Source organism: Takifugu flavidus, chromosome 18 (assembly GCF_003711565.1).
Source record: "Takifugu flavidus isolate HTHZ2018 chromosome 18, ASM371156v2, whole genome shotgun sequence".
Classification (NCBI taxonomy): Eukaryota; Metazoa; Chordata; class Actinopteri; order Tetraodontiformes; family Tetraodontidae; genus Takifugu; species Takifugu flavidus.
In genome coordinates this window covers 20365-41917 of record NC_079537.1, presented here as the reverse complement: position 1 = coordinate 41917, position 21553 = coordinate 20365, and the positions used below count along the sequence as shown (strand labels likewise).

The 21553-nt window shown below is 42.0% G+C and overlaps 1 protein-coding gene across 3 annotated transcripts in view; it reads left to right on the top strand.

The window, feature by feature from the left end:
* LOC130515581 (myosin-9-like) overlaps nucleotides 1–14654 on the top strand; it is a 35175-nt gene extending 20521 nt beyond the window's left edge. For 2 of the 3 annotated variants that reach the window (XM_057015922.1, XM_057015923.1), the window contains exons 17-41: nucleotides 443–564; nucleotides 646–715; nucleotides 789–949; nucleotides 1201–1309; nucleotides 1984–2115; nucleotides 2229–2435; nucleotides 2527–2664; nucleotides 5218–5341; nucleotides 5429–5600; nucleotides 5939–6151; nucleotides 6234–6378; nucleotides 6464–6670; nucleotides 6865–6969; nucleotides 9066–9218; nucleotides 9297–9545; nucleotides 9642–9854; nucleotides 9927–10139; nucleotides 10261–10422; nucleotides 10502–10630; nucleotides 10886–10974; nucleotides 11056–11179; nucleotides 11277–11485; nucleotides 12879–12987; nucleotides 13103–13275; nucleotides 13378–14654. In XM_057015922.1, the coding sequence (XP_056871902.1) occupies nucleotides 443–564; nucleotides 646–715; nucleotides 789–949; nucleotides 1201–1309; nucleotides 1984–2115; nucleotides 2229–2435; nucleotides 2527–2664; nucleotides 5218–5341; nucleotides 5429–5600; nucleotides 5939–6151; nucleotides 6234–6378; nucleotides 6464–6670; nucleotides 6865–6969; nucleotides 9066–9218; nucleotides 9297–9545; nucleotides 9642–9854; nucleotides 9927–10139; nucleotides 10261–10422; nucleotides 10502–10630; nucleotides 10886–10974; nucleotides 11056–11179; nucleotides 11277–11485; nucleotides 12879–12987; nucleotides 13103–13275; nucleotides 13378–13483 (3834 nt within the window). In that variant the 3' untranslated portion in view covers nucleotides 13484–14654. Of the gene's footprint in view, nucleotides 1–442; nucleotides 565–645; nucleotides 716–788; nucleotides 950–1200; nucleotides 1310–1983; nucleotides 2116–2228; nucleotides 2436–2526; nucleotides 2665–5217; nucleotides 5342–5428; nucleotides 5601–5938; nucleotides 6152–6233; nucleotides 6379–6463; nucleotides 6671–6864; nucleotides 6970–9065; nucleotides 9219–9296; nucleotides 9546–9641; nucleotides 9855–9926; nucleotides 10140–10260; nucleotides 10423–10501; nucleotides 10631–10885; nucleotides 10975–11055; nucleotides 11180–11276; nucleotides 11486–12878; nucleotides 12988–13102; nucleotides 13280–13377 lie in introns of those variants that run through there. The other variant, XM_057015925.1, reaches the window with a different exon arrangement.
* The last annotated feature ends 6899 nt before the right edge of the window (nucleotides 14655–21553 follow it).

The following is a 21553-nucleotide window of genomic DNA, read 5'->3' as shown; positions in this document are numbered from 1 at the left end:
CAGCTGAAAACTTGTTTTATGTTTTATAAGTATTGGAACACAGGTGCTGTTAACTATATATTTATGAACACTTGCACACCAATACAAGTTACAGTGAGATTCCCAACAAAAAAGTCATGTGGGCAAAACTCCATAACTGCACACTTCATAGACTGCAAGGAAATCATTCTCTGAGTCTGCTATACCGCCTCAGCTCCTAGCTCCTTTCATGTTGACCTTCCTTGTTTTCTCTTTTATATTATATGCTTTCGGCAGCTGATGTCACAATTGTGACACAACTATAATGCAGTGGTCAAAACTCGTGACATCACCTAGGGGTCCTACCCCGCATTTGCCCCATTGAGAGGGGCAAATGAGAAGAACAGTTACTGTAAAGTTCCTGCCCTGCCTGTTGAACTTGTTTTTTCACAATGGTCATCATAATTTAGACTTTATTTTCCAGTCTGGAAAGCTAGATCCCCACTTGGTTTTGGATCAGCTAAGATGCAATGGGGTTCTGGAAGGAATCCGTATCTGTAGGCAAGGCTTTCCCAACCGCATAATTTTCCAGGAGTTTAGACAGAGGTAACATAATTTTAAATCTAAACTATCTGGTTCTTTGATGGGTATGTTTAAGGAAAATGTTTTCATATTCCCCTCTCTAAGGTATGAAATACTCACCCCTAATGCTATCCCCAAAGGCTTTATGGATGGAAAACAGGCCTGTATGCTAATGGTAAGTAGCCTGATAGAACTGTCCATATCAAGTTCCTGTGCATGGTCTCTGTTTAATTTTCCTTTGGTATCAGATCAAAAGTCTGGAGCTGGACCCCAATCTCTATCGGATGGGTCAGAGTAAAGTTTTTTTCAGAGCAGGAGTCCTCGCCCACCTGGAGGAAGAGAGAGACATGAAGATCACAGACATTATCATTAGTTTTCAGGCTTGGTGCCGGGGCTATGTTGCACGCAAGTAAGAAAACACTACTACTCTTACTTCTCATCTTTTACTATTGCTTCTACTTTTACTACAACTACTTATTGTGTAGTAATACAATTACATTATTCTGCATTCTACTTTATTCTGCATCATCTTTAATCTGAGGAGACATTATCAACCTAATTATCAACCATTATCAATGTTGCAATGCATTTACAAAATAGCTCAGTGATCAAGGCAATAGGATTTGTATCATGGTTGGTTGATATTTTTCTGTTTTGTAGGGCCTTTTCTAAGAGACAGCAGCAGCTGACTGCAATGAAGGTTATCCAGAGGAATTGTGCTGCTTACTTGAAACTACGGAACTGGCAGTGGTGGAGACTCTTTACCAAGGTGAACCTCAATATCCTGTTCTCCTATTGATAATAAGGTAGCAATAATAATAAAAAAAACAACAAGGCATAAAGGCATAAAATTTGTTGAATGTTATTTTTAAGTATAGCTTTAACAGTAGATGTAGAATGGGACCCGAAAGCAGATTGTCCTTGACTTGTCATTGACTTTTTTTGTAAAAATGCCACACCTTACCAAATTGCTGTTGTCTTGTGTCATTTTTTTAACCGCCTAATCTCTTTCGGGGTCACGGGGCGGGTACACAATGGGTGAAGGCAGGGTCGACCCCTGTATGAATTGCCAGTTTATCTCAGGGTCCTATATGAGCATTTGTGGGTTCAGTACCTTGCTCGAGAGTAGCTTCGGAGTGCTCCGACGGTGGTCTGGCACCTTCCCCTTTGATCAAAACACCGTCCATGGTATGTCTGCACTTGGGTTCCAACCGAGATCCCTCTGCTTCTCAGCCCAGTTTCCAACAGACTGTGCTACCACCGCCCTTTTAGTGGTACACTTTCCAAATGTTGATAGTGAAAATGATAAAGAATTAGTGCTGTACTGTCTTGGAGACATGCCGCTTTATTACTATCTTCTTAGAAAAGACAAATAAAAAAATGTGTACAGTACTCGATTGTTATCGGCTATTCTGATTGTTCTTTTTACTTTAATGTCATCAGGTGAAGCCTTTGCTCCAAGTCAGCAGACAAGAGGAGGAGTTGCTTGCCAAAGATGAAGAACTGAACAAGGTGAAGGAGAAGCATTTGTATGCTGAACAACAGATCCAGTCTATGGAAGAAAAACAACAGCAGGTATATTTGGAGAAACTAAGATAATAATCCTCACTTTACATTAAAGGATGAATGTTGTACAAGTGCAGTTCATCATGTAAAATATTAAAGGCAATGTCTTGGTGTGTCTCTAGCTTTCTGCTGAGAAATTGGCCCTGCAAGAGCAGCTCCAGGCGGAAACAGAACTCTGTGCTGAGGCTGAAGAAATGAGAGTTCGTTTGGCCACCAGGAAACAGGAGTTGGAGGAGATTCTTCATGACTTGGAGGCCCGTGTTGAAGAAGAAGAGGAACGCGCCTCTCAGCTTCTCTCGGAGAAAAAAAAGATGCAGCAAAACATTGAAGTTTGTAGAAACATTCAACAACACTTTAGTCAGTATAAGCTTTTTTTAAAGTTTGAATTAATAGTTATATTAATGGTGTATCTCCACACAGGACTTAGAGCAGCAACTGGATGAAGAAGAGGCTGCAAGACAGAAGCTCCAGCTAGAGAAAGTCACCTTGGAAGCCAAAATGAAGAAGATAGAAGAAGATGTAATGGTCGTTGATGACCAGAACAACAAATTAAACAAGGTTAGCAATGTCGGAGATGACTACAAATGCGTATCTTTAACTACCCACCAATACTAGGACACACTTAAGACAGTGTAAACTGTGAAAGCACATGTTTTTAGCAAGGGACTTCTCATTTTGTGATGACTTGCAACCAAGCTATGCTCTGTTTAGACAAATGTCTGAGCTACATACTATATGTTAACTATTAAATTGAGGTGTTTCAATTAGCCCCTTTGCCATAGGTGTATAAGGTTATGCTCCTATCTATACTGGCAGCATTTGCAAATATTTGTGATGCAAAATGGGTTGCCCCCGTATCTTTTCCACACTGTCAACGGGTTGTTCCAGCATTTCATCCCAGGTCAAATGGTCCTGCAAGCAACCTGGTAAAATTGCAGCTCATCATCGCTCACCTGAAATTTGAAATCCATCCTGCTAAATTATCCAATAACAGTGATGTGCCTGCCTCTCGTGCTCTGATTTTTGTTACTGAGCAGCCCGACATCAGGCAAACAGTTTTGATATTCAACTTGTGTAACAAAATGGCACACCTTTTTTAGTGATCATGGCAGTGCACTGGCAAGATCACATGATTGGTGAGCTGCTCAACATCTGTGCAGAATCTGGCAGATTTCAAGCACACAATTATTTATGGCAATATTGCCAGGCTGTTAAAAGCTGAAATATACAAATTGAAGGGATTGGGGGAAATGGACTGATCAGCAACAGGATAAGCAGGAGCAGCATAGGACACCCTGAGTTACCTTAATATGAATTTGAAAATTAATTTAGAGCCACTCAGCACAGGCAAACCTGAGTGTGTCCAGTTTGTCCTTCACTGTGTTGTCAAATCCCACTGATGGTGTTGAAACAAGAACCAGAGAAGGACGATGATCCAGAGTCATGCGTTTTCACAGAAGACACAAAATGTAGGAGCCAACCTATACTCATGAAACCTAGGGCTGTGTACACAAACCTGATATACCACCAAGAATTAAAGCCAGACACAGACATATTATTTGCAAACATAAAACTTACTTTCAGATAAGGTTTTTAGGCAAATTCAATGAAATCAGATAATACTCATTGTACACCTTAAAATCTCTCACAGGATACCGGTGTTTCATGGCAGTCGATGTTGTTTACCACCCATTATAGCAACCATGGAGGCAATAAGGGCTCGCCACCTCTGCCTGTAGCTTCTACCATCGCTTTTTGAGATTGGACACAAATACTGCCACGCACCTCAAACTGCTGGCAATGTGACAGTGGCCAAATGCTGAATAAAGGCAGGTCGATCCACGTTGGAATAATCCGCAGGCATGCAAATTTCAGTGTGAAAGAAGTATGTGATGATGACACCTCTACAATAAGATGTCATATAAAATTATATCCTGCTGGATGTTTCATGATCAGATCTAAATGACATTGTTAGACAGTGAAGGAATTTACACACAGGAGCAACTCAGCTGGAAAACAGAAGACTGTGTAAAATCACAAAGTGGGGTCAACTGTTATTGCACGTGGTGGCTGAAGAGCTCTAAACTTTGGCTGGAATTTTTATGAGAATTATATATAAAGACCATGTAACAGAAAATCGCTTTCATCACCAAGCCCAATCCCAAGTGACGGAGAGAGTGGTAATACATGCATCATCACTTGACTTTGGAGAAATGGAAATTTGTTCTGTGGAGTGACAATCCCTCTTTGGCAGGGATTAATTGCATGACTGCATTGGCCACCTGCGACGTTTTCATTTTTGGGGGGAATGTGAAGGAAAATTACTACTGCTCCCTAGATTTTAAATTGTACCGTAGAGTTGACCTTTACTCTCTTTTAGTGTCTCGATGGAGCTTCTGAGCTCTCAGCAACCAGATCTTTTTTTTCCCCCATTATTCCCAGAGGCAAAGCAAGACTGGCGAGACAAACATGCTAGATTCTGTTGTTTCCAAGATGAGGATCTTCTGCTTGGGATAGTGAAAGACAACTGACTGGTACCCTGTATGGTTGATGCTAGACAGTGACCTTCCAATTGCTTTATAAACCTCTCGGTATTAATGTCTTATCAGAATTGATGCTGGCATTGACCCAGAATTGATGCTGCAAGCATGAACTGTTGCTGCGTTGGTGTCATTTCTCCTGAAATTTCATTTCAACACAAGTCATCTTAGTCTTCTGTATGTCAGTTCCACAACTGGCAGAATTTCCACAACAGGGAAGCCCCTTTTCAGTTCCAATATTACTGTACCCATGTGCACAAATCAAGGCCCATATAGATGTGATTTTAGTTTGAAGTGAAAGAGCTTAACTGCTACAGGCCTGAAGAGAGCCTAATCTCAACCACAGCAATCGTGAGATCGTGAGCCAGGCCTTCTCGTATAATATCAGTGTCCCACCTCACCCGAAGTTATCTGACAGAATCATATACAGTATGTAGAGGTGATTGGTTTTTGGAATTGTATTTTTGTTTTTAAATTAAAGATATTTATTAAATGGAGATGGTGTAATACGTATTATACTGCCCTCTTATAAGTAACTCTTCCTTCTCATCACTACTTGTTACTAACATAGGAGAAGAAGTTGCTGGAAGAACGGATTTCAGAGTTCACCACCAATTTGGCAGAGGAAGAGGAGAAATCCAAGAGCTTACAGAAACTGAAGACCAAACATGAGGCTATGATCACAGATCTAGAGGGTAGGACAGTGGTGGCTACGCTGTCACATGTTTCTGAACAGTGCATAGTTTGAAACCTGTAGCTTCCTTATTTATTTGTTTTCTCAGACCGCTTACGTCGGGAGGAGAAGCAGCGTCAGGAACTAGAAAAGAACCGCCGCAAGCTGGAGGGCGACTTCACTGAAACACATGATCAAATTGCTGAGCTCCAGGCCCAAATTGCTGAGCTCCGTGCACAGCTGGCTAGGAAGGAGGAGGAGCTCCAGGCAGCTCTGGCCAGGTCAGAGTAGTGTCATTGTTTATTTTTACATTATTAATACAAATCACTTTAAATTTATCTGACAATAATCTTGACAAATTAATGCTCTTTACGAACAAATGCTTTGAAAACTAGAACTAGAAAACTAGCTTTGAAACTAGAAAATCCTAGAAACTAGATAGTAAATTTTCTAATTCTAAAAGTATTTTTCAAGATAAGATTGATGATGTCTGTCATTGTGCATGAAGTTCTTTAAACCACAAGTCTATGTGACAGTATAATTAAATGTCTCTTGCAAAATTGTATTTTATTTATTTTATTCTTTTTTCCTAAGTTTGTTGCTCTATTTTTACCTTAAGAATTGAAGAGGAGGCAGCACAGAAAAATCTGGCTCAGAAAAGCATTAGGGAAATGGAGGCACAGCTATCTGAGCTACAGGAGGACTTAGAGCTGGAAAGGCAATGCCGTACCAAGGCAGAGAAACATCGCAGGGACTTGGGAGAAGAACTTGAGGCCCTCAAAACTGAGCTGGAGGACACTTTAGACTCAACAGCTACACAGCAGGAACTAAGGTATTGCATTCAGTATAGGTAAAAATGTGCAGTTCCTCTGACTATCAAGAAACTTTGGGTAACTTCTGTTTTCTCTGCTCAGAGCCAAGCGAGAAACTGAGGTGGCTAACCTGAAAAAGACCCTGGAGGAGGAGGCAAGAATTCATGAACAGCAGCTGGGGGACATCAGACAGAAGCACAATCAGGCTTCCGATGAATTAAATGAGCAGCTGGAGCAGGCAAAAAGGGTTTGAACATTTTTACAACTTTTTTACATTCTCAAAAGGGATTTGTTTTTAACTGCAGAAAATATAAATACTGTTGTTGTTGCAGAATAAAGTGTCAATGGAGAAGGCCAAACAGGCTCTAGAATCTGAGAGGAATGAACTGGTCATTGAGGTGCAGGCACTGATGCAAGGTAAGGGAGAGTCTGAGCATCGCAGAAAGAAGGCCGAAGCCCAAGTTCAAGAGCTGCAACTCAAATATTCAGAAAGTGAACGTCAAAGAGTGGAATTGGCAGAAAGACTGACTAAAATGCAGGTAAACCTCTTCAAAACACTCTGAAATTACTGGAGGTTTTATGACAGTTTTCACCAGTGTGTTAACTGTCTCATTTTTAGACAGTAAATAATATACATCATGTGACTATTTGTTTATTAATTGACTGCAAACAGATTGGTTAGTGTTCAGACAATAATTACAGACAATAATAATTCAGTTTCTACTGTTCACAGGCAGAACTGGATAATGTAAATTGCACGCTGAATGATGTCGAGGGCAAGTCCATCAAGGCAGCCAAAGACTTTACAGCTGTGGAGTCACAGCTGCAGGATGTTCAGGTATATTTTTATACTCTTGTATATGTGAAGCTATGCTATGATCAATAGGAGATAGTTATAGAAGTTTTAGATGAGTATCTGAGTAGTATCTATCAAATTGGTATTTTTTAGAATGATTTTTTAGAACATGTCTCATTCAAAATTGAATTTGAAGCCTGAATGTTTTAATCATCTACAATGTAGAAGAGTTAAAGCCACAGCTTGCAAATTCTTTTCATGGTTTCTGTTTTTTTTCCTGATAATCTGTCTCAGTCTTTCAATTTGTCTCTTATTCATGCCCTTTTTTTGTAGAATCATGTAGTTCAGTATAGCAGTAAAAACTAGACATTTCAACAGAAATTGTGTCTCAGCTGGCCCTTCCCTGCTCTCATCATGCCGCCATCAGCCTTTCTGCCCAAACACCCCAGTCCCTTGCTGGTGTTATTATGGTTGTGTTTCTTAAAACTTGGAGATTTTAAAATGCATGCGTGTGAATTGAACTGAACTGAACAGGCCTGTGAGAGTCAGCAACTGCTGAAGAAAGGCTAGAACCCACTTGTTCTCAAATGCCAATTTGATTTTATTGAAGGTGGACTTGCTCGAAGTGGAAGATTTTCAAATATTCACATGTAAAATTTTGTGAGATTAGCTTAATGTGTGTAGGAGAAAATTTAAAACCAAAGAAGAGGTCCTTTTTTGTTTTCAAAGATTTTCCCTGCTGCATTTAATATGTGAATTAATGACAGAAGTTTCTCAAGGTTTCTTCCTGTTAAAGGGGAGTTTTTCCTTGCCACTGTTGCTTGTCTGGGGTCAGGCCCTGGGATTCTGGAAAGCGCCTTGAAACAATTTTGATTGTATAAGACGCTATATAAATAAAGATTGATTTGATTTGATTTGATTTGAAGTGAGAAAACTTATCAGCACAGCAGCTCGTTTTCCAGAGTACTGGTTAATTCAGTGTTCTAAAACTGATGTTATGACCCTGGCTCAGAGGGAGGTAAAATAAACGAACCAACTCCAATATTTAGAAGGAAGACCTTAGAATTTATTCATATGAGGAACCAAACACAAGCTGACAGAACAGAGCTCCAGCAGTGTCTCCTGATAGGCTTCGTGGGGGAGAAAGAATGCAGGCTTCTGTAGGCTGTAAGACACTGGGCTCAGGTGCCTTGTTAAAGGGCACAACACCACCTATAGCAGACAGCTGGAAAACAAAAAAATACAAAGGGCGGCCTGCAGAACACCATAGGCTCACAGCAGGAGCCATCACAGTAAGGTAGCCGAGGTTTGTAGCTACAAAAGGATGTAATTTTTTTGTTTTTAGAAAGTTCTGAGTTTTGGTGATTTCTTGGAAGTTTTTTTTTCTTCTGCCTTCTACAGTCTAGGTCAGGTGGCCCCCCAATGCAGTCTCTCCCATACACACCAATGTTAAATAAAAGTTTGGAGGGTAGTTCAATGCTTCAAACAGATGCCCCCGCCAGGGTCTGACATGAATCTAGACCTGGCTACATTAAAATTTTGGTGTTTCTTGGTCAAAGTATGGCAGAGCTGATGACCTTTTAACGGGGCTCAAAAAGTGAGCCCCATAGGTTAACATGAGATTTGGGGGGTGTAAACCACAGTATCTCAGAAACCCCCACCCCTATTCAAAAGAAAAGTTATAGCCAACTATTCCCAGAATTTAGACACATTCTTGTATAATTTGGTGCTGGTGCAACAAATGGTGTGGGAGGCCATACAGGAGGCAAAGAAAAATAATACTTCTGAATGAAATGGTTCACTGCATGTATAGCACTATAGATTAAGTTTCTCAGTGGATTATATTTCAGGCCTAATTTTTGCTCTGGCCATTTTCTGCAAATTGGGTAAAATCAAATTTTTAGCTTTAAGCTAAATTTATCAACTTCCTCACTGTAAAAAATCCAAATTTATTGTTTTTAATGATTCCTTTATAATAGCTGAAACTATGAATTGGATATTGAAAGTGGGATATTGAATATTCTTACAAAGAGAAAAAGTGACACCTTTACTCTTAAAATGTTAGAATTAATGTACTATCTAACAGTACAAAAATAGGTTACTGACTATGCTGCTTTGAAATTTGATATTTTCAAAAGGAACTGCTCCAGGAAGAGACTCGGCAAAAACTGTCACAAAGTACGCGGCTGCGACAGCTAGAGGATGAACAGATCAACTTAAGGGAACAGCTGGAGGAAGAAGAAGAAGCCAAGAAAAATGTGGAGAAACAGCTTCAGGTGGCTCAAGCTCAGGTAAATAGAAAATAAGAGCATATCCCTATGATGTTAAGCATGTCTGCACTCACTGATGTTTATGCATTTTCATGATAGCTTGCAGAAATGAGGAAAAAGGCTGAACAGGATGCTGGCTTTCTGGAGACTGCTGAGGAGAGCAAAAAGAGGCTTCAAAGGGACCTAGAAGGTGTAAACCAACGCTTGGACGAAAAAGGTGCTGCCTATGAAAAGCTTGACAAGACAAAGACACGTCTTCAACAGGAACTTGATGACCTATTGGTAGACCAGGACCATCTGCGGCAAATTGTCTCCAACCTAGAGAAGAAGCAGAAAAAGTTTGACCAGGTCTGATAATGTGTGAATTGTTATCTATTTGTTATCTAATGGAAAGAAACAATAAAGTATGTATCAAGATCTGACACTTATCTTGACTCTTCTTAGATGCTAGCAGAGGAAAAGAACATATCTGCTCGCTATGCAGAGGAGCGTGATCGAGCTGAAGCTGAGGCCCGTGAGAAGGAAACCCGGGCACTGGCTTTGAACCGTGAGCTTGAGTCTGTAACTGACATCAAGGAGGAGCTTGACCGCAACAACAAACTACTGCGGGCCGAAATGGAGGATCTTGTCTCCTCCAAGGATGATGTTGGCAAAAATGTATGGTTTGTGTTCATGTGATGTCCAATCCATACATTATCCAGACTAAAACTTCCTCCCCTTTTCTTACAGGTTCATGAGCTGGAGAAGGCGAAACGTGCTATGGAGCAGCAACTCGATGAAATGAAGACCCAGTTGGAGGAGTTGGAAGATGAGTTGCAGGCCACAGAGGATGCCAAATTACGTCTGGAAGTCAACATGCAGGCCATGAAGGCCCAATATGAGCGAGATCTGGCAGGACGTGATGAGATTGGTGAGGAGAAGAAGAGAGCACTGGTCAAACAAGTAAGTCAGAGCAATACATGGCATAACAATTCAGAATGATATTGTTTGTGTGTTGGATGATTTAAAGGATTTGATCATTAATTCTGATGAGGATAAAAGCATGTCCTTACATGTCCTTTAGGTGCGGGAGATGGAAATGGAGCTTGAGGATGAGAGGAAACAGCGTTCTGCTGCTGTGACAGGGCGCAAGAAGCTTGAATTGGACCTGAAGGAGCTAGAGTCTGGCATTGACATGGCTAACAAGAACCGTGATGAGGCCATCAAACAGTTGAAGAAACTCCAGGTTAGCCATTTTGGAAAAGTGCAAGCACCTTTAAATTTTGCAGCAACTTTTAGAGATCATGTACCTATTTTCCCCTTAGGCTCAGATGAAGGAGCTTCTTCGGGAGCTTGAGGATGCTAGAATGTCTAGAGAGGAGGTTCTCAGTCAGAGCAAGGAAACAGAGAAAAAGCTGAAGGCCATGGAAGCTGATATGCTTCAAATGCAGGAGGTTAGCAGATTCAGCTTGTTTGAATTGTTTTCTCCCTTTTGATCTTTCTTTGTGGGATAAACATATTTGTATCTTATATAGCATTCTATTTTCTTTTCTGCTTATTTGAGTTTTTAGATTTTAGGCATTTGAAGGATTACTCTAACAAAATGTTATAGTATAATGTGCAATGACAATAAAGCTGTCTTTCTGTCTATGTTTCCATCCATCCATCCATCCATCCATCCATCCACCCATCCATCTATCCATCCAAAGGAGCTGGTAGCTTCTGAGCGAGTAAAAAGACAGGCCCAACAGGAGAGGGATGAATTACAGGATGAGATCAACAGTTCAGCATCCAAAAAGTAGAATAAACAGCTGCATTGTCTATTCTTTTCTATTCTTTTAACTGAGCTAACATCTCACCTGATCTAAATGTTAACAAGTGCTCAGATTGCAGAAGAAAGGAGACGTCTGGAGGCTCGCATTGCTCAGCTGGAAGAGGAGCTGGAAGAGGAACAGTGCAACAGTGAACTAATCAATGACAGGCTAAAGAAATCAATGTTACAGGTTAGTAAATATCTGAAGTTTAAAAGAAAATTAAATTGGCTGTCCAGTGTTCCTTTAAAACTTTGCATCATACTGTGTTGTCTGTTTTTGATTTTAGACTGACCAGATGAATGTGGAGCTCACTGCGGAGCGCAGCAGCTCTCAACGTGGTGAAGGTCTTCGTAGCCAACTTGAGCGTCAGAACAAAGATTTGAGGCAGAAACTGAATGAGCTAGAGATGACGGTCAAATCCAAGTACAAAGCAAATATTGCAGCCTTGGAGGCAAAGATTGCTCAGCTGGAGGAGCAGGTGGACCAGGAAATGAGGTAAATGTCATAATTGCTACACTTCAAATGTGGTTTATGTTGTACAGACTAGGGATTCACCAATCCATCAGCCAACTATTGGTATTGGCCTATTGGTAAATTAGATAGAATTTACTTATGCCAGTATCTGATGTTTTGGTTATTTGCATATGGATTGCATCATATGCGGTAAATGTGTTGTATGTGATGTTTGCTAACCAAACACTTCCAAATTAGATCAAAATTGATATACTCTAAATATAATTAATAAATGTTTCCCCTCTTTGCTTGTTTGAATCTTAATCCAGGAGCTTGCGTACGGAACTAGACACCGCAGTCCGCAGTAAAATGCTGTGTTCTTTGCTGTTTCCGTAGGAAGCTGCATAGCAATCCAGACAACACTCCGCTAATAATGCCGCATTCTCCCTGTTACAACATAATGTTGCATAGTGAACCAGATGGCCAGATAAACCCCATCTCTGTAGGAAACAAGTTCACTTTGCCCTTTGCAATACACAGCGCTGCTGCACATGTGGCTCCAATTTGGTGAAATGTGCATCTCATTACCAAACGGTCCTTTTATTTCCTTTTGAAACAAATTTTTATTTTTTATTTTCTAACACATTTACAATTAATTTATGTTCTAAGATAATGTTTTTGTTGGGTTATGGAATTAATATAGGGATTCTGAAGTAGTTTTTCCAAAAGAAAAAAGAGATTTCTTGTGGAAAAACAGTGATGAAATATAAATAAATAAATAGAATAATAATACCGTACTAGAATAATAGAAAAAAAGAATGGTAATGGCCCAGAATTTCACAATCGGTGCATCTATAATACACACTCTGTTTATGAAACTACTGTAACATTTACTACGAAAAAACTCCTCAGGCAAATAAACTGCCAGGTTTGGGCAAAATATGTTTTGCTCGTGGAGAGTATGTTAGAGTCAGTGCCTGGCAGACTGGATTTTAAAAGTAAAATGTTAATTTCTTAATTGAAAATATGTAGTTTTAAAATTATTATTGAAATAATTTTTAAATAAACCCTTCAAGGAATATGATTTGGGCTGCCAACCTAATTGTTTATTAGTTCATAGCTGTCCTCCTTGTTTTATAAATTGGGAAGGTGTTGAGTACTCTATGGAATCTGGAAACACAAAGTGGGTTAATTATTTACAACTCTTGGTACATTTGATCATATTTCTGTACTTGAAGTACAGTGTTACCTGAAGTAATTCTGTACTTCTGTAACAACTGAAATTATATTCATTTAGTAAGCATAGTGCATTAAATGGCATTCTTATTAGAATCATTCCTTCAAATATGACAAGATATTTTGTTCTCAACTTTTTCGTAATCATTACAAATGGAAATAACTGAAATTTAAGTTTCAAAATATATTTTTTGCACAGAGAGAGGCAGGTTGCCTCCAAGCTGGTGCGACGCACTGAAAAAAAGCTTAAGGAGATCATCCTGCAGGTGGATGATGAGAGACGAAATACTGAACAGTACAAGGACCAGGTATGAACGGTTTTATTTCATTATATTAGGTCATATTATTACTTTATATTCCTACTAAATACAGAAGTGGTTTCGAGTTAACTTTCAATCTCTATGACCCATGTAAAATTAACAGGTGGACAAGTTGAACTCTCGCATGAAGCAGCTGAAGCGTCAACTGGAAGAGGCAGAGGAAGAGGCTCAGAGGGCCAATGCCAACCGTAGGAAACTACAGAGAGAGCTCGAAGATGCTACAGAGTCTGCTGATGCAATGAACCGTGAAGTCACCACTTTAAAGAATAAGCTGAGGTGAGAAAGATTAAATAAATTTTCCTCTTTTCTATCTAATTAGGTACTCATTTTATACCATGAACAAATTATTGTCACTATAAAAAAGATTCTGTGTCCCAGGCGCGGTGATATGCCCTTTGTGCGACGCCCTGTTGCCCGTCCTGGAATTGAGAGTGATGAAGATAGTGAAGCCAAAAGTGAAATGTCAGAAGCTAAACCGGAATGAACCACTTCAGGACCACTCCTTCAGAAATGTATCTGAAAAAAGCAACCAAATAATAGATGTACACAAATGTACCCTTGGAGAAAAGAGGAACACATACTTGATGTGATTGCTCAAATTAAGTTAGTTTAGTTATTAACCTGACAATCTATACATTCCCAACATTCACGCAACTGTTAAATGTGACAATCGCCATCCAAACAAATGGAAATTACTTTTTGTATTTTGTTTTGTTTATTTTACCAATTTTCTTTTAGCTTTTTTAAATACATAAAACAATATTTTTTATAAGACAAAATTTGTCTCTAGGAGTAAGGATCTATTTTTCTGATTTTTTTTTTTTCTTCTCCCCCCCCAGTAGAAAAGTTACAAGTTATATTCATTAATGAAGACATTAGCTGAAATGAACCAAAGTGATATCTAATGATAGTGTTGTCTTGTGTTTTATTCATGCAGTTCCTTAAAAAAATAATGTTAAGGCATCAAAGTACTATGTGTTTAGTAGATTCCTGACTAATTGTTATAATCAATTCAGCTTAAGTTGGTAAATCTTTTTTTTTATTTTTTATTTTTTTTTTATTTTTTCATATACTTATTTTACTGGGAACATGGCATGAAGGCTGGTTCTTGGATACAAAAAGTGAATGGCATATTGAAATTATTTGTTTTTGTGCTGAAATTACTTTTTTGCACTGAAAAGGAAAACCAAACAATGGAAGAATTTTTTTTTTTTAAATGACCGTCAAGCCTTAAAAACAGTTAATTTTTTTTAAGGATGGTTATTTCTTTGTTTACTGTTTATGCATTCGGTCTTAAGCTTCTGTCAAAGCTTTGCGGACATACACCAAGTATGTTAAGTAACTGGGATCATGGTATAGGTTACTGCTAACACACTATTCTTGCATTGCTGCATATTGAGATGTGACATGTTTCAGCACTGTTTTACATACTGATTCATAGGTGAGTTATTGACCTAAAATTGTTATACTCAGACAGGATTAAGCTTGCATTGCTGCAATAATTGGGTGCTTTCTGAGCATGTGAAGGCAAAACAAAGCAAGAAAATGAAGGAAAAAAAACTTTTTGGTTCTCCATAAAATGAAATTGGTTGTCTCTCTGCACTTGGAGAATCATTCTTGGAACTGGTTATATGCAATTAAAGTGGCTAATAAACTGTTGTATTGAATTGTGAAATTTCTAAGACTAAAAGAGGAAAATTCTTGGAAATACCCTGCCTTTTAAGTCCACTTAAAATTTGGTCTTGCAGCACTGGCAAAACCTGGTGATACACCCTGAATATGTTAAATCTGGTATTTTCCCAGCAGCAGTATTACCTTTTTAAATTGCAATAGCCACCTTAAAAACTTCCATTAACTAGGAGTACAATATTGCAGATATCCTGAGATCTGGCCAAGTATATTATTTGTTTTCCTTTTTTCCACTTCCTCTTGCCAGGTCTCTTATATACATTAAAAATTAGTAATAAACATGATATAAAAATAGTTTGACAAAAAAAAACTTCACAGCATTCACGAGCCGATCAATGCAACCCCGAACAAGAGGTACTACACAACAAGCTAATATGGCTTATACTAATACTATCAGTACTAGCCCTATTACTGCCCCATTCTTGAACAACAGTTCCCTCCATCTTAAAATCATGCTAGTAAACCAGTCACAGGACAAATTTGTTGGGTAACATATTGCGTCACTTTCGGTCTCAATAGTACGTTGGTACACTGTGCACGGTGTGTGTGGGAATCACTTTTGCTTACTTAAAATTGAATACTCGGGGAAATTCTAGTCACTCGATAACAGGGAGAAATAACCCATATGAAATAAATACAGGGCTCCGCCGATTATTAGCATTAGCACGGCCTCACCGTCTGTTTCACCCGGTGTCTTTGTTCAGCGTGTGAAATGTTTAGCTACTCCTCTGCCTCCTTTAGTGAAGGGAATAGGTGCAGAAAGTGGAGTTTATTTACGGCTATGGAGGCGAGACTTGGTGAGCTTGAGACGCGGTTCCGCAGCTTGGAGTTAGCTGGAGTTGCGTCAGGTAGCCAGGAGGAGCTAGCTGCTGCAGAGCCGCTTAGCGTAGCTACAGCTAGTGGTCCCCCGGCAGCAGCCGGCTAGCCAGGGTGGCTCTGTGACGTTTCGCAGGAAGCGTAGCCCAAAACAAAGGCCCACAGTGCACCACCAACCGCTTCCCGTGGCTAACTGTTTTTCCCCACTCGGCGGCACACCTGCTGAGAAACCGACCCTGTTTTGCGCTACGTGAAGCCGACTCCAGCGACCATAGTCAAGTGCATTCCGGGGGCCAGAGCGGGCAACATAGAAGCAAACTTACGGCTGCTGGCGAGACGTAAACGTAAATTTGGTAAAGTTATTATTTACGTCGGAGCAAACGACACCCGGCTTCGTCAGTTGGAGGTCACTAAAATTAACATGGAGTCGGTGTGCAACTACTCAAAAACGATGTCGGACTCCGTAGCATTCTCTGGTCCCCTTCCCAATCTGGCCAGCGATGAGATGTTTAGCCGCATGTCATCGCTTCGTCGCTGGCTGTCACGGTGGTGCCCCGAAAACCAGGTGGCCTTTGTAAACAATTGGAGCAGTTTTTGGGAAAAAAACCTGGTCTAATTAGGAGAGACGGTGTCCATCGGTGTCCACACAGGATGGTGCCTCTCTCATTTCTAGTAACTTGGCTAATTTTATTAGACCCAAAGTGACCTGACAATCCAGGGTCCAGGCCAGGATGCAGAGTTGTAGTCTTACACACCTCTCTACTGCTTCCTTAAAACCCTCATCCACCAACAATAATATATTTAACACTATAGAGGTAGTCTCTGTTCCATGGTTAAAAGTTCACCAAGCACAGAGCAGGTGAGCGGTCAATCACCATAATCTTATCAAAATTAATGCTAAAGCACAAGTTGGAGAAACTAATATCACAATTAAGTGTGGACCATTAAATATTAGATCTCTTTTGTGTAAATCCCAGTTAGTGCACGACCTGATAGCGGATCATCACAGTGATTTATTTTGTCTTACTGAGACCTGGCTTCAGGAGGAGGCGTATGTTAGCTTAAATAAATCTACTCCTCCTACCCATCTTAATTATCATATTCCTCGTGTTACTGGTCGAGGAGGGAGCGTGGCAGCAATCTATCACTCCAAGTTATTAATTAATCATAGACCAAAATATGGCTCCAGTTCATTTGAAAGCCTGACTCTTGGCATCACCCATCTGAGCTGGAAGGCAGAAAAGCCACTTCTGTTTGTAGTTGTATATCGGCCCCCTGCTGGGCCACATTCAGAGTTCCTGTCTGAGTTCTCTGATTTCTTATCTGACTTGGTCCTTAAAACGGACAAAGTCATTATCATTGGAGACTTTAATATCCATGTAGACGTTGTAAATGACAGCTTTAGAAATGGCTTTATTTCATTACTTGAGTCAGTTGGTTTTCTCCAGCAGATAAACCAACCAACTCATAGCTTCAACCACACCTTAGATCTAGTTCTGACTTATGGTGTTGAGGTAGAACATGTGTCAGTGTTCCCTCAGAACCCACTCCTGTCAGATCATTCATTGATCACTTTTACATTTATGATTAAGGATTCTTCTGTGTTCAGAACACAATCTTACTATAGCAGATAATGCTGTAGCTAAATTTAAGGAAGTGATCCCAGTGCTAATCCCAGGACCACCGTGTGTTTCCCCAGGGATAAATAATTAAAATCTTAGCCCTGCTGCGGTTGACTTTATTGCTGAAGGTGCAGCAACCTCACTGAGAATCACGCTTGATTCTGTTGCCCCCCTGAAAAAGAAAATAGTAAATCAGAGGAGGTGTGCCCCCTGGTATAATTCACATATCAGGACCCTCAAGCAGAAAGTGCAAAGACTAGAAAGGAAGTGGCATTCTTGTAAAATAGATAGCTATCATGTAGCCTGGAAAGACTGTCTAGTAGTTTACAAAAAGGCCCTCCGTAAGGCTAGAACATCTTATGTTTCTTCTTCAATTGAAGAAAATCAGAATAATCCCAGATTTCTTTTCAGCACTGTGGCCAAATTGACCAAGAGTTACAGGGTCTTAGATCCACATATCCCTTCCTCCCTTAGTGGTGAAAACTTCATGGGCTTCTTCACTGATAAAGTTCTAGCTATCAGAGAAAACGCTAACCAGGCCATCCCAACAACTGGACCATCACCAGATGTGCTGACTGTGGGAACATACAGGGTCTCCAACGAGCCCTTAAGCTCCTTCAGCCCTATATATTTTTCTGAGGCGTCATCGCTAATTCAGAAATCCAAGACCACCATGTGTCTTTTAGATCCCATCCCAACACACCTGTTGAAGGATGTTTTACCATTGATAGGCAGTTCTATCCTGGACCAGATCAATGGTTCTTTAGTGTCAGGTTATGTACCCCGGTCCTACAAGGTGGCAGTGATTAAGCCGTTGCTTAAAAAACCATCACTGGATCCTGATGTCTTAGCAAATTATAGGCCAATATCCAACCTTCCTTTTATCTCTAATGTTCTAGAGAAGGTGGTGGTGACTCAGTTACTGGAGCACCTGCAGAGGAACAGCCTGTTTGAGATGTTTCAGTCAGGCTTTAGAGCTCACCACAGCACAGAAACAGCACTTCTTAAAGTCACTAATGATCTTCTCATAGCTTCCGATCATGGACTGGTCTCTATGCTGGTTCTGCTGGACCTCAGTGCTGCTTTTGATACAGTTGATCACAGCATCCTGTTACAGAGACTGGAACATGTGATTGGGATTAAAGGGACAGCACTAGACTGGTTTAGATCATACTTATCTGATAGATACCAGTTTGCCCATGTCCACGGTGTTCCCTCCTCATACAGCAGGGTTAGCCAACCTCAAGGTTCTGTACTCGGACCAATCCTCTTCACATTGTACATGCTTCCCTTAGGGAACATTATTCGGCAGCATGGGATAAATTTTCATTGTTATGCTGATGACACTCAGCTCTATTTATCCATGAAACCCGAGGAGACAGAGAAGTTAGTGAAGCTCCAGACCTGTCTTAAAGACATAAAGTCCTGGATGTCTTCAAATTTCCTCCTCCTTAACCCAGGAAAAACTGAGGTCATGGTGTTTGGTCCTGAACCTCTCAGGGATAGATTAGATCACATGATCACTCTAGATGGGATCTCATTAACATCTAGTCTCTCTGTGAGGAATCTTGGAGTAACTTTTGATCAAAATCTCTCCTTCAACTCACACATTAAATTCTCTAGAAGTGCCTTTTTTCACTTGAGGAACATCACAAAGATCAGGAAACTGCTGACGCGGCATGATGCTGAAAAGTTAGTCCAGGCATTTGTTACTTCCAGGCTGGACTACTGTAACTCTTTATTATCAGGGTGTCCAAACAACTCTTTAAGAAGCCTCCAGTTGATCCAAAATGCTGCAGCCTGAGTTCTGACAGGTATTGACAAAAGAGATCACATTACTCCTGTACTGGCGTCGCTTCATTGGCTGCCCGTCAAATTTAGAATAATTTTTAAAACTCTTCTTTTGACCTACAAGGTCCTCAGAGGCCTAGCTCCATCCTACCTGGAGGAGCTAGTGATACCTTATCAGCCCAATAGACCGCTCCGCTCTCAGAATGCTGGTCTACTTGTGGTTCCCAGAGTTTCCAGGAGTAGAATGGGGGGCCGAGCACTTAGCTACCAGGCCCCCCTGCTATGGAACCAGCTCCCTGTCCAGGTACGGGAGGCTGACTCCATCGCTACTTTTAAGATCAGACTCAAAACCTACCTCTTTGAAAAAGCTTATTGTTACTAATTCAGTAGTTCCAGTTACTATCATAGACAGACAAATTATCATACTTAGGGGGTCGTCTAATCGTTAGGTCACATCTTAGTTATGCTGTTATAGGCCAAGGCTGCCGGGGTCCGGAAACATGATCACCTGACAGGCCTCTGTCACTCCACTGGGTCATGGTTTCCTCTCTCCTCTCCTTTCCTCTCCTTTCCTCTCCTCATCAAGCAGACTAGTTATGCTGATTCTTGTGTAGTTTTTCTGCTTCTCCCCCCCCCGTTTATTTACAGGTATCGCCACCCTCGGAGCTGCATAATGACCTCTGGCCCCGCTGAAGTGATTGTGCATCATATTTTTTGTGTGTGTTTCTGTGCTCTGTGCCTCTCCCTCTCCTCTCCTCTCCTCTCCTCTCCTCTCCTCTCCTCTCCTCTCCTCTCCTCTCCTCTCCTCTCCTCTTCTTTCCTCTCCTCTTTCCCCTCCTCCTCCTTCTCCTCTCCTCTACCTCCCCTTCACTCTACTTCTCCTCTCCTCTACCCCTCTCCTCCATCCATCCATTCTCTGCCGCTTATCCGGGGTCGGGTCGCGGGGGCAGCAGCCTAAGGAGAGAAGCCCAGACTTCCCTCTCCCCAGCTACCTCCTCCAGCTCATCCGGAGGGATCCCCAGGCGTTCCCAGGCCAGTCGAGAGACATAGTCTCTCCAACGTGTCTTGGGTCTCCCCGGGGGTCTCCTACCGGAGGGACATGCCCTGAACACCTCACCAGGGAGGCGTCCAGGGGGCATCCTGACTAGATGCCCAAGCCACCCCATCTGGCTCCTCTCAACACGGAGGAGCAGCGACTCTACTCCGAGCTCCTCCCGGATGGCAGAGCTTCTCACCCTATCTCTAAGGGAGAGCCCAGCCACCCTACGGAGGAAGCTCATTTCAGCTGCTTGTACCCGTGATCTTGTTCTTTCGGTCATTACCCAAAGCTCATGACCATAGGTGAGGGTAGGAACGAAGATCGACCGGTAAATCGAGAGCTTCGCCTTTCGGCTCAGCTCTCTCTTCACCACAACGGACCGGTGCAGAGTCCGCATTACTGTGGACGCCGCACCGATCCGCCTGTCGATCTCCCGCTCCATTCTTCCCTCACTCGTGAACAAGACCCCGAGGTACTTAAACTCCTCCACTTGGGGCAGGATCTCCTCCTTTACCCGGAGAAGGCACTCCACCTTTTTCCGGTTGAGAACCATGGCCTCGGATTTGGAGGTGCTGATTCTCATCCCAGCCGCTTCACAGGCGGCGGCGAACCGATCCAGTGATAGTTGGAGGTCACGGGCCGATGAAGCCAACAGGACCACATCATCCGCAAAAAGCACCTGAGGTCACCAAACCGGATCCCCTCAACACCATGACTGCACCTAGAAATTCTGTCCATAAAAATTATGAACAGAATCGGTGACAAAGGGCAGCCCTGGCGGAGGCCAACCCTCACCGGAAACGAGTTCGACTTACTGCCAGCAATTCGGACCAAACTCTGGCACCGATCGTACAGGGAGCGGACGGCCCGTATCAGCGGGCCCGACACCCCATACTCTCGGAGGACCCCCCACAGGACCCCCCGAGGGACACGGTCGAATGCCTTCTCCAAGTCCACAAAACACATGTGGACTGGTTGGGCAAACTCCCATGCACCCTCGAAGACCCTGCTGAGGGTGTAGAGCTGGTCCACCGTTCCACGCCCAGGACGAAAACCACATTGCTCCTCCTGAATCCGAGGTCCGACTATCCGGCGGACCCTCCTCTCCAGTACCCCTGAATAGACCTTACCAGGGAGGCTGAGGAGTGTGATCCCCCTATAGTTGGAACACACCCTCCGGTCCCCCTTCTTAAAAAGAGGGACTACCACCCCGGTCTGCCAATCCAGCGGCACTGCCCCCGATGTCCACGCGATGTTGCAGAGTCGAGTCAACCACGACAGCCCTACAACAGCCTTAAGGGACTCTGGGCGGATCTCATCCACCCCCGGGGCCTTGCCACCGAGGAGTTAAAAAACTCGGCAACTACCTCGGCAACTTCAGCCCTGGAGATACGAGAGCCCATCTCCAGGTCCCCGGGCCCTACTTCCTCACTGGAAGGCGTGTTGGTGGGATTGAGGAGGTCCTCGAAGTATTCCTTCCACCGATCCACAACATCCTGAGTTGAGGTCAGCAGCACACCATCACCACTATACACAGCGTTGACAGTGCACTGCTTCCCCCTCCTCAGACGCCGGATGGTGGTCCAGAACCTTTTCG